Genomic DNA, 12,923 nt, shown 5'->3' with positions numbered 1-12,923 from the left:
GTTATCTACTTAAGTTTCGAATAAAACATGAATTCGTATTTAATATTGACAATTGATGGAATTAAGCCGGAGTTTCTTTTTGATAGTTTAATGGGATAACTATTAAGTACTTTACTACACAGAGTTTTTATCAAGTTTCATTTTATAGATAGAAAAATAATGGACTCTTCCGTCGAGAAGTTATAATACCATCCCTATAGATACTTTATATAGGCTCGTCTGTTACTCAATTTATTTGACAATTCCGTCTTAAAACAGTAACAATGCCTTCATTTTAGGCTCAGGATCAATTTGTTTTAATGCGAATTCTGTCTACAAAATAAAGTTAGAATGCAGCACAAATTATTTAACTTCCGATTCAATATTGATAGCCTTACCTCAAAATCAGAGGTATCAGCTGGAATCTTTCTGTGGGAAGTGATCAATTTATTTCAGTGTTCTGTGATTTCTTTTCCTGTGACGAATTGGACAAACAAAAAGGACTTGAATCCTTTAATACAGCGAACTGCAAACAATGTAATTGCCCAAAGACTTTTCGAGTTTTTAAAAAACCACACTTTTTTATCCACGGTTTAAAAACACCCATTTTTTAATTATAGGAATCTCTAAGCTATCAAGCCAGAATTATTCGTCTTGTCTACAAGGATTCTGAATGGTTGTGAAGGGCATTTAGATATTAATAGCACCCTAAATTCAAGACAAATAATGTTTATGCAGAATAAGGGATAGAACTTTGTCATATCACTATTTCATACTTTTAGGACTCGTTAGTGAATGGCAGGGACCTAAAAAGTTTTCGAACTGTGAAAAGATGTGATAAATACCAAAATTGACCCGAGCAATGATACAAGCCCTTTGGTTAAAATGAATAATTTTGAAAGAACATTAAGTATTGGGTAGTTGACAAAATTCACCTGTTTAGAATATGGTTGTCAAAGTGACTATTGTGTTTTAATTACAGAATGCCAATAGAACTACAAGCTTATCATGTCACCCAACCCGGTCAGACAAACAAAGGGTATATTCCAAACGACCAGGACGAGGTGAGTACAGGTCAACCGGTGTTATACTCTAGATAAATTAAATATATTTCATGATTTACGGGAAACAAAATTAATTCCCTTTACACAAGACGATAACAAACAGTTGCAATACAGGGCTAGAAACAGTTTTTTTATAATAAAACATAAGAAATAGAAGCGATTCTATCAACGTGATAAATATAATCACTTGATGAAACCAAATAAAGGTATGTCTTATTTCTTCAATGCCTCAACGAAAACAAATACATGTGTGTTGGTTGTCTTAAAGAAAACAAATATGGATTCATTACGGGTACATGTATATAGCTACATGGTTGTAGGATATGTTGATGGAAATAGATACGGGTATACACAACTTGTAGAACTCATTTGAATCATGTTGCTTAATTAACATTACGATGTGGATATTTCAAGCACGTGCTGTTTTTTGTGTTCACATGCAGAGTATCAAGAGGTCAAGTGTTTACAAATCAGCATCAGATTATAATATTTTCAATGTCATATTTTAATTCTAGTTTTAGAAAAATATAGCAGTGAAAAATAAATACTGTTTCTTCTTTCGAAGATTCGACATTCGAGTGATGTGGCAGTTACACTTCAAAATGGTCGTTCTGGAGATAAAGATGACGTCATGAATCATGATGACGATCCGCCGACTGATCACTGCTCTTTATGTGTGTATAACACACAGAAAAGCATAGTTGGCGGTTTGTCGTCACATTGGGTCCTGATCAGACGATGTATAATCGTTGTAATCGTCTGCCTATATTTTGCCTACTTCGGGTATTGTATGTACTTCCGGTTTGGTGACGAGGGATCAATTCGGCTGTTGGTGTGTACAGTATTCGGGGTTCTGCTGGCATTTTCACTGTTGGTCTTAGGATGGACAAAAAAGCAAAGACGTAGCTTATGGAATAGGACTATAAAACCATGCGTGACATCTAAGACGGGACAACGTTCCATCGCGATTTTGTCAATGTAAGTATAGCCGAACAGTAGTAAAAAGATGTGTTGTTGACTGGATAAAAGGGACATGTACATGTAAGTTGGTATCTGATAGGGAATGCTCAAATGAGTTTTCAAGGAAATCATTTCCACTCTTAAAAGTTTTTTTTTTATTAAGGAAGGTAAGAGACGGCACAGCCCCTTCTGTCTGTTGATATGTAGTTAGAGCTCGGTACATCCACTTGCTGAATGTTACAAAAAGACCGATGGTATCAAGTCATGCATGGGGCTCCAAATTTTGTCTTGGTTTTATATACATGTATTGTTCAAGATTGACCGACTTTTCCACTTGGTATAATGTATAATATGCTTCGTGATTCACAGACATGTTGCTGCATAGATTCGTGACGTAACATACATGTATTCTGCTAAAGTCATGTGTACGCATTTGATACCTGAAAATTACATGTGAGTGTCTGTGGATAAATTTGCATACTTATGGTATATCTCATCTTTCTATAATTATTCTGATACACATACAATAAATTCCAGTGTCTTAATTTTGGCAACTTATGGTGATTTGTATCTACATCCATGTATATGATGTCATAATCACGTTGTTTGTTACGTGTTGCTAATTCAGTTGATAGTCTCGGTATGATATTCATATCAATCTAACGATTTATGTCTCCAATCTGATAGATGCATAAAATAGATACATATGAAATTAATTGATCTTCTTATTTTCTAGAACTTATAAATTGAGTTTAATAATGTTAAATTAGTAAGGTTGTGACAACGTTTCGGGTAATGAGTGAGTGAAATATGGACGCCGTGACTACACCGAGATCCAGAGTCTAACAAGTGTCGGTGTTACAGAAATTCACACAGTCGTGACATAATTACCTGGTTTGGTGAAAGAGATACCCGTGTTCCGTTTATTGACACTTGCCGTCCGCTCTACATGCTATATAATACTATTGACTGTTGGGACTGCGAGACGCTGATGATTTACTGATGTCCTTGATAAAACACCACAACATATCACGATATATTTCCTTCAGTAGTTGATGTTGGTGTATTTTAATAAGAGTTATTTTCGAGATATCCTATGTTTGTACTATTTTCGAGAATAAAACAGAAACACGGAAATAGATACATTGAAACAAAAGGGGAAAAATAGATACACCAATACCCGAGTTCACTTCATTGTGCTCGCGAAAATTACATTCTTTTTTCTTCGAGATTAGTTACGATAGTCACAGTTTCAGCCATCGACACGTTTTTACTCACAAAATGTTCATCATTACTCTTGCAGTTAAATCCATTATTTAGCTCTACTGTAATCTATGCCATTCTTAACTTCCATTATAAGTTGATTTACATTTGTGTGTCCCTGTTGTACAATTTTTGAAAGTAAGAAATAATGTTCTACGTCGTTTTCAGATTGCTGAAGGTCATCGTGTTTATCATCATCGCTGTTTATATTATCGTTGACGTGGCAATCGACCATCCAGAAAATCTCATCGCAGTTGCCGGGCAGACCATCTATATCATCATCTTCTTCATTTTCTCTATAAGTCCTGGCAAGGTGAGAGCCTCCCATTTTATAAACAATCTCGTGTTCACAATATAGCAATCGACGATAATGATTTAGTTCGAGAAAGTGTCATTAGACCAATGCCTAGATAGGGATTTATTTGTTAAAAGATAAGGTTTTATTTGAAGATAAAAATTCTTTACGTTTTGTAAAAATGAGAAGCGATGAAACTACAATAAAACTATGTAGTAATTGTATTCAAAGGGAATGGTTCAGTATAAGTCCAGGAAACGTCTTTATCCTGGAAATATTATCAACCTTGTACAGTTTATACCTATGTCTTCACTTCCGTTAGGCAATAAAGTATATTGGATGTAGCAAATAACCATTCATACAATTATGAAAGTTGATGGATTCGGAAAATCGGACATTTTTTGAAAAATATTGTAAATAATTTCTACACATGGCCGACAAGTCTACATAGTCCACATCTATCACACATTACAGATTCCTTTTATTCGTGTTTTTGTCTTTCACAGGTGAAGTGGCACACCGTATTCTGGGGATTTGCCCTACAATACATCCTCGCACTCATCATCCTACGTCAGGAATGGGGATTCCAGGTCTTCAAGTACTTGGGGGATCGCGTTGGGGAGTTCCTTCAACACTCAGACGCCGGCGCAATCTTCATGTTCTCAAACCCATTAATCAGCGCACACATATTCGCCTTTACGGTATATAAACTCACATTTAGAAATTTTGTTGTAAAAGGCTGTTGTTATATAAATATTATGAAGAACTTATAGTATTCCAATCAGGTTTACCTGGTTACACCATACTGATTTCCATATCCTTACCGGTAATTGTTTTTTAAATATGTGGTACATTATAGATGTTCCGAACACATGCTCATTTTGGATTACCAAAACATTATGTTTGTCCTCATGATGGAATTGGAAACTGTTTTATTATTTTAATTAACATTCACATGACGGGTTTTATCGATGAAGTAGGATCTTTTCGTGATTTTGTACGATACAAGTATCCGTCAAAACTTTTAAAAGGATACGTGAATTTTATAGTTGTCGATAACTTAATTTAAGGATCTTAAGTTGTTACATTGACCGAATAATTGATTCACAGGTGCTTCCAATTGTCATATTCTTCTACACAATCATCAGTATCCTGTACTACCTGGGAGTCATGCAGTTTATCGTGAAAGTACTGGGGCGTATGCTTGCATTTAGCATGGGAACTACCCCGGCAGAATCTCTTAACGCCGCGGGAAACATATTTGTCGGTATGGTAAGTCGTCTTTTTCCATCTTAATGATTTTACACGTGAATACCCCTTTTAATACAAATTAAGATACGGTAGAGCCGACGAAGAAGACTGCATCGTAAAGCTATTTCGTCCTGCTAACACTCGTCGGTGGTGCTAAGGAACGGAGTTTTGAAACCTAGGAGGCGATTAAGGAAAATCTGAAGTAATCGAGAGAGAAGTCAAAATCTAGGTGAAGAGTTTCACAAGCCACCATAATTAACTAAATTTCGTAATTATCATATAACTGATAACAACTTCAATTCACGTGTTTATTCTGAACCGTGCCACTGTTCAATTGAATTAGAATGTGGATGGCGTCGAGGACCAAAAGTCCACCAACAGCGTCTGCCACCTACAGTATCTTAGATTGTACAAAAGATGCACAATTCGAATTAGATGCAGTAGAACCAAATAATGAAGGAAGCCGGACCATGCTGCTTTTTTTTATAGAAAAGAAAAGGTTCTGGAACCTAAACGTTTTAATTGTTAAGATAAACGGTCAACCACGTTAAAAAATGTGTGCCAAGAATTTCGAAGAGTCTTTAATTGTGTATTAATTTCTTTGTCCTTACAGACAGAAGCGCCTCTGATGATTAGTCCATTCCTAAAGGATATGACTTCCTCAGAATTGCACGCTGTGATGACTGGAGGATTTGCCACAATAGCTGGAAGTGTTCTGGGAGCGTACGTCAGTTTTGGGGTATGTTTCATACTGTGATCTCATTTGAGTTAAAAGCTTGTTGCAATATGTGTTATTTCTTTGCTCATTTGTTTCATTTATGTTTTCTTTCTTCACGGCCTGGTAAGGATATGATAATAATAAGACAGGATCTCCTTAGTTGATCAGTCAAACACAGAGAGATTATCCCGTTCAGATCAACCCGGAATGTGGTATGTAGTAATTGACGTCTCCTTCCACAGGTTCCCGCAAACCATCTTATATCTGCATCCGTCATGTCGGCTCCAGCCGCTCTAGCCATTTCCAAATTGGCCTATCCTGAAGTGGAGGTGAGCAAGTCAACCAGCAAAGACTTCAGCAAAATGGAGAAAGCGTGAGTGCACTTAACGCAATGACGTGTACCATAGCAATCCTTTAACGAAAGAAGTTAATCTATTGAAGATTGTACAAAAGACATACAAGTGAATATAACATTTTAATCATTTAGAATAAGATGCAGTGAAGCCAAACAATGAATTAGACTACATCATACAACTGTCCTTCTGTCCTTCTAAGACTCGTCAGTGATGATAAGGGCCTAAAGTGTGAAGTCTTAGAAGGTGACTAAGGAAATTCCAATGTGATCGGAAGAAAAATCAAACTCTATGAAGGGAGGTGCAGAAGTCCCATAATCAAAGAAATTTCGTAATTTTCATATATCAGATAATTTTAGAACAGCGTCACGTGATTGTGTATATTCTAAACCGTGCTACTATTCGAATGAATAATTGACAAATACTATTTTCAGAATGAAGAACATTATATTATAATCTACCCTCGTATAATAATCCCAATCTCATACTGAAGAACGACCGGTCCCGTACAAAAATACAATACTGCAATGGGAGACGTTTGTCAACACTAATATCTGATGGAAAGTGAATATAAAACCCTTGTTATACATGCTATCTAGATATCGACGGCACAATATCGACTTACGAATCGGAGATCAGACAGGTACTGAAATGTATCACTGTTAATGTTATAGCTAGCTTTTTGAAACTCAATGGAAAAATATTCTGAAAAAAGGAACATCCAAGCATGAAGTCAAAACGACTTATCGAGAATTGGAATACATATATCATTTGTAAGGAGAAATGAAAATTGGTACTTATTATTGGTGAAACATCGTGGAGTATTATATGAATTCATAAATTTTATTGCTAAGGGAGAAATGAAAATGGGCACTCATTATTGGTGAAACGTAATGAAATATTTTATGAGTTTGTGAATGTTAGAATATGACGTTTTCATAATTGATGCAAGAAAATGTAATTCTGTCAATAGGGCACACGGACTGTAACTGATATCATTATGGCATGATTCAAGAGAATCGACTAAATTTGGAATCCTCACCTTAGATGAAGCTTTTGGGTTTTTTCCTTGGCCTAAACACTAGAGCCATTGAAAATGGTATCTGCTTCTTCCGGTTGTCTCTTGTCATATGTTGTGATTGGTTATAGTGTTCTGTTGGGGCCTTTCGGCAGTATACTTCAATGTGTTAGCACTATAAGTTCGGCATCAGTTCCGCATTATCGCAAGACGATAAACACTAAAAAAGCATGCGTGAAGTACATGAGCCATCTCATTCCTTTGGATAGGATTTAGATTACTATAGAAGTTTATAGGACGTTAGGTAATATAAAAAACAAATCAAAGGTTGTATAATTGACACACACGTGAATAGCAGCTTTAAATGCTAATTTAGATAAAATACAGTGGTTAAACAATAAATTAAATTGCATTATACTTTCGTCCTTCTAGGACTCGTCAGTGATGATAAGGGCCTAAATTTCAAACCAATGAGGTGACTGCGGAAAGATCAAAGTGATCGAGAGAAATAACAAAATGTAGACGGGGTGATGCGCTAGCCCATGATTCAGATTCATCATAATTTTTAATTTCATACTCGCATCAGACAACTTTAGAAGAGACTTAAGTGCATGTGTACCTGTATGTTCTGAACCCTGCAACTATTCCAAGGACTTGAAACGTTACATGCCGGTAAATCAAACCAATGATACAAAACATGCACAGTTGTCTAACGAATGTCCGTTTAATATGCCCATATTATCCAAACGATTTCAGGAAGTATAATGTTTTCTCATTGAATTTCGTGCATTAATGTCTGTTGATGACTGGTTACGTTTTTTTACTCTACAAAACAATCAGTTTACTTTCATTAGATTTTCATTTCACTAATTTTGTAATACATCATCTTGTTTAACAGCAAGGAGAGGAACATTATAGAGGCAGCCACAGCCGGTGCTTCAGCCGCCATCAAACTGGTGGCTGCCATCGCCGTCAACATCATCGCCTTTCTGTCCTTACTTAACTTCGTCAACGCAACTCTTGTCTGGTGTGGAGAAAGAGCAGGGATTGACGGCTTTACTCTTGAGGTAAGATACATGAAATTGGCTGGAAAGACCTGACACTGAACGCCAATCTGGACGAGCTTTTGAAAAAAAAATATGATGACTTGACGGATAAGATCATATCATTGCGAGGTTTACATTTAAAACTTATTATGTGAACAACATAAGATAAATGATTTCTAGAGGTGTGTTTACATTTGCGATCGTTGGTTCGTTGGACGTCAGACTAGAGGTATGCCGGTGTAAGGAGTGAATGAGAAAATAAACTTTACGCGATAAACCAGGGACCTTTAATAAACTTAAGTTGAATGACAATATATCATACTTCAGTCTTATTATGCTAATGTTTTCATTGATTTGCAGTAAGGAATATATATATATAAATACTTTGAAAACATAAACATTTTTTCTACATTTTATTTAGTTCATCTGTTCCTACCTGTTCTTCCCGATCGCCTTCTTTATGGGAACAGATGTTTCCGACTGCCGTAAGGTGGCAGAGCTGATTGGTATCAAGACATTTACTAACGAGTTTATCGCCTACCAGAAACTGGCCGGTATTATTAGTAATGGTAACTCTCTGGCTAACTATACCGCCTTCTACAACGACACGGCGCACTGGTACTGGGACAACGGCAACGTCATTCTCAACAACACCGGCCAGCAGTTAGTGGGAGGGATCATCTCGGTAGGTATTATTAATCTGGGAACAGGGGTCATCTCTGAAGGTATTATATAAGAGTAACGGATCATCGCGGTACGCATGTACAGGTCAACATGTACATTTGTATATCTAGAAACAAGTGGTATGTCAGTAGAATTTTATAATGATCAACGTGTTAAGTCTGATTGTATATAACGAATCATTAGAATATACTGATTGGGACTAAAAAGACAATTTACTTAATATGTTTTTATTTATTTATTTATTTATTTATTTATTTATTTACAAACAACTATTTAAGTTTCTAAACATAATTATTTGGAGATTCCTCGCAAGAACAAGGCGAATACGACCAGATGTTCTGATAGAGTATACGTAGTCTTCTTCATGGAGGACATCCACCATGTAAAATGAAGATATTCCAAGCTACTCTGTTACTTAATAGCCGTAAAAATCAGTGGCCATATTAAATTTCCTTAAAGCTGTGTCATGTATATAGTAAATATAAACAGATCAATCGCTTACCCCATTTCCAAGGTTTTGTCAATATGTTGTTTCTGTAGAACCTGGAACTCCAATATATTTTCTTTGGAGTTCCGTCTCCTTGTATATTATTTGCCTAAATCTGGTAACTTTATTATTTGGTACATTATGTATAAATACATGTATAATCAACATACTCCTGACTATCGAGTTATCAATATAAACACTCTAGTATGTATTACACTAATGACAGATACACAAATATATCAGAAGGGCGAATTGACGGACTACTAGGCGATGTGATATCTAGGCTGTACATGTAAAAGCAACGTTCTTCAAGTGATATATTTGGGAAGTCATCCTAATACAGACACATTAGAAGTTTTATTTAACAGATAACAAAGATAGGCATGATCCCTGTATACCTAATAAAGGAATTTAACAATAAATCAAAGTTAGATATCTTCAGTTCGATGTGTCACTAGACTCCAAATGTCGTATTAACATCTACTTTTTTCCTTTTTTCCTTTACGTTCCTCAGAAAAAATCACTCTTAAGTTTAAAACAGTCTCATCTTCAATCTTTAAACTAATATTAACAATTGTATTGTTCAGAACATTCTGCATAGTAAACACATGCACAAAAATGTTTTTATTTTGTAGGACAAATCAGAAGTTATCGCCACTTATGCCTTATGTGGCTTTTCCAACTTTGGCTCCATCGGTATACTTCTGGGCGCTATGGGCGCGTTGGCGCCGACACGAAAAAGAGACCTTGCCCGGATGGTAGTCCGTGCCATGATTTCTGGGACAGTAGCGTGTTTCCTTACTGCCTGTATCGCCGGTAAGTCTAAAAACATAACAGATATGATCATAACGGAAAAATAAAATCTAAGCTCACTTTCACGTATGCTTCTGATCGCAAGTGAGATCTTTAGAATTTCGCTTTACCGGAAAGGGATTGTCGCAACCACACGGCACGCACGCACGCACGCACGCACACACACACACACACACACACACACACACACTATTTATATATATGAATAAAACAAACTTATAAACATATACATATGTTAATGAGTTTGTTTTCTTTATTTTTTCTGATATACATACTCCGTGTAGGCAAGAAATGAAAACTTTGCTTAATAACTACTGCAGTGCAGAATTCCGATGTACAATGAATTTGAAATTGATGATAAAATATAATTTATACTTCAAGTGTTGTTTATGAAACGACAATATTACATGGATGGGGTTTCAGTGTTAAAACGTTTAAAATGCTTTTGGGAGGAGGAAAACAGAAGGATTATTGTGGAAATGTCGCGTGTTGACCAGGCTGTAAATCATTAAATGAACATCAAACACAAATACATTATAGAGTTCATATATTGACCACGAGACCGTTACAGAAAAAAATCACGAAAAATTAATATCAGTAGATAGCATACAAAAATATCGCAAGACATAGATTTGAATATTGAAAAATCAGCTTTAACGTTCACTTACTGTGCATTATTGTAGCGAAAAGTCTGTTAAATAATCTCTAATACCATATTCTCAAAGTGTATCGGAACGTTTAATACTTTGTACAAATTAGTGTCTGGCTTTAATAAAGTCATGCCATGTCTGCGGTTTAACCAGACAGTTTTCACACCTAGTGTATAAACTTGCCGGCCATTGACCTAGCAAAATCATTAAGTAACACCAATATTATCAAATTATACCTGTATGTTGTTTTCTATTTATCAGATGTTCATTTCAGTTCGAAATGTCCATTTCATGATGTAATAAATGTTGACATAGATTACGGGATAAGATAATGACACAGTTGTGTTACACAACCACCCGAGTCTAACGCTCTATACACACCCTTGGGCCCCTTATAATTAATTCTAGACAACGCGTCCTTTTAAGACGTTCAGCCTAACTACTAATTCATTATACAAGTTTTGCGATGTTAGCTCTACAGAATAAAGAAATACCGACATATTTTTAAAACCACATTTCATATTAGATACACTAAGCATAAATGCTACAGAGAAAATCGGGAAATGTCTTATAACAGGAAATCAGAATTTTGTTTCAAAGAACGCGGAGGGAGGTACATGTTCACTCACACGAGACTGAAAACAAATTAGAAATCAATCATATATAAGGTCTAGGTTAGAAAATGGCTGAACAAAAATTAAAAAAAATAACAAAAAACAAAAACAGTTACATCCCTAGAGATCATGTTTATCTTGTACGTTTGTTTATTGCAGGATTGTTGTACAAAGACTACTGAGGACGAGGTTTACTGACCGTAGAATGATAGCAAAACTGTACGAGGCCAAAGATAGACATCGGGGGTTTAAACGACAAATTCAATGCATGGCTGAACACATGATAAAAGCAGTTAAACATCCAGTCCTTGACCGTACCCTGCTTGGGGCACTGTCCCTTCATTTACTCTCAGAAATTAACGCCTCATTGACCATTCGCAACTACATGTAGGTCAATAGGTCTCTATAAACGTACATAGAAAAGAGAATTAAATATTACACAGCCAAATGACCAGGATCAATAGAGCAATGCTGTTCCTTAGACCGTTAATTCTCGGCCCTCGTCGGTCGTCAAGTTTATCGCTATGTACTGACAAAGGGCAGTAACTCTGACAGTCGAATGCGTTGTGTATGGAGACGTCGTCGTGCGATCATGTCACGTGATAACATCCAGGACAGACACTAAGTACATTTTGTGATATGGTATTTAAATGTGTCGAGTTTTCTAAAGTTGTCTCTATTCCAACAAATACTTTCACCAAAGACACCAAATCGCTTCTTTCCATTTTTATTTTCATTAGAAATGCCGAGTTAATAAGATTTATTACCACATTGACACGCATCAAATGAGATAATTCGTGTGTAAACGTAGTTACGGCACGCTTCTTAAAGAAGTATGTCTATATTGACATATTACATCATAGTTACGTCACTAAATAGGTCACGTCATATGTCATTTAGGTGTAAAATTAGTCATAATTATGAAATAATTGAATTCCCTAAACATTTAACCATAATAATTGTGAGGGCCAACAACAACTGATTATTTTTATTTATTTATTTATTATCATTATTATTTTTTTGGGGGTAGGGGTGGGGGGTGGGGGTGGGGTGGGGGGTGGGGATGGGGGTGGGGGTGGGGGTGGGGTCCATATACACTAAATATAAATATCTGAAGAATATTTTTTTTAAACAAATTACACTTTCTTAGAAATATATTCCCATCAATAAAATGATATTAAATTGCAAAAGAAAAAATGTACAATGATAACTGAGTGAGCATGCTTATGATGTCTCAGAGAAGCCTTTCGTGGAGGCCTAGCGTCTTAGACTGAGGTCCCTCTCTACAATGTTAGATCTTCCAGCATTTCACAGCACGAGCGCTGTAACAGGCATATTTTTTATATTTCACAATCTAAAAACCCGTATTGATGATAACAAACAAAATGTTTGATAGTTTTTCTCTTAAATATCATTGATGCTTAAATGTATGAAAAAGTCGTACTTCTCCGATTATACGGCTGTTGCTTGTGAAAATATTTAGCTGCTTGGTCTCTTACGTGAACAATAGATTTGTAGTGTTTTATGTAAATCATATGCATGTGTGCATATTGTATCTTTATTTGTTTAAATGAAGTTTATGACACTTGAATTTAACTTTACGACAAGGAGTTTCCCCGATGACTAGATAATCTTTAGTGTTCCAAAATGACCTAAATATTTGCGGATAAACCCAAGTATTGTGACAAAATGACCCGAATACCCAAAAAAGGATGACGGAAAGACTCA

At 35.8% G+C, this 12,923-nt stretch overlaps 1 protein-coding gene across 1 annotated transcript; it reads left to right on the top strand.

The window, feature by feature from the left end:
- The first annotated feature begins 962 nt into the window (after window positions 1–962).
- LOC132547233 (solute carrier family 28 member 3-like) lies at window positions 963–11,377 on the top strand. The gene is made up of 11 exons (XM_060210999.1): window positions 963–1,063; window positions 1,623–2,021; window positions 3,435–3,579; window positions 4,068–4,262; window positions 4,672–4,833; window positions 5,426–5,551; window positions 5,773–5,903; window positions 7,800–7,968; window positions 8,369–8,632; window positions 9,754–9,934; window positions 11,355–11,377. Exons 1-11 carry the CDS (start codon window positions 963–965, stop codon window positions 11,375–11,377), a joined length of 1,896 nt encoding a protein of 631 aa, XP_060066982.1.
- Window positions 11,378–12,923: the final 1,546 nt, after the last annotated feature.

Source organism: Ylistrum balloti, unplaced genomic scaffold, assembly GCF_031769215.1.
Source record: "Ylistrum balloti isolate Yb309-2 unplaced genomic scaffold, AGI_CSIRO_Ybal_v1 Utg369938, whole genome shotgun sequence".
NCBI classification, from domain to species: Eukaryota; Metazoa; Mollusca; class Bivalvia; order Pectinida; family Pectinidae; genus Ylistrum; species Ylistrum balloti.
The sequence above is the reverse complement of the archived record's forward strand: the minus strand, read 5'-3'. Positions and strand labels throughout refer to the sequence as shown.

Coding starts and splice junctions, on each gene's coding strand:
- LOC132547233 (XM_060210999.1), top strand. CDS start 963: ATGCCAATAGAACTACAAGCTTATCATGTCACCCAACCCGGTCAGACA. Junction 5,552..5,772: donor GAGCGTACGTCAGTTTTGGG/GTATGTTTCATA, acceptor CTCCTTCCACAG/GTTCCCGCAAACCATCTTAT. Junction 8,633..9,753: donor TAGTGGGAGGGATCATCTCG/GTAGGTATTATT, acceptor TTTATTTTGTAG/GACAAATCAGAAGTTATCGC.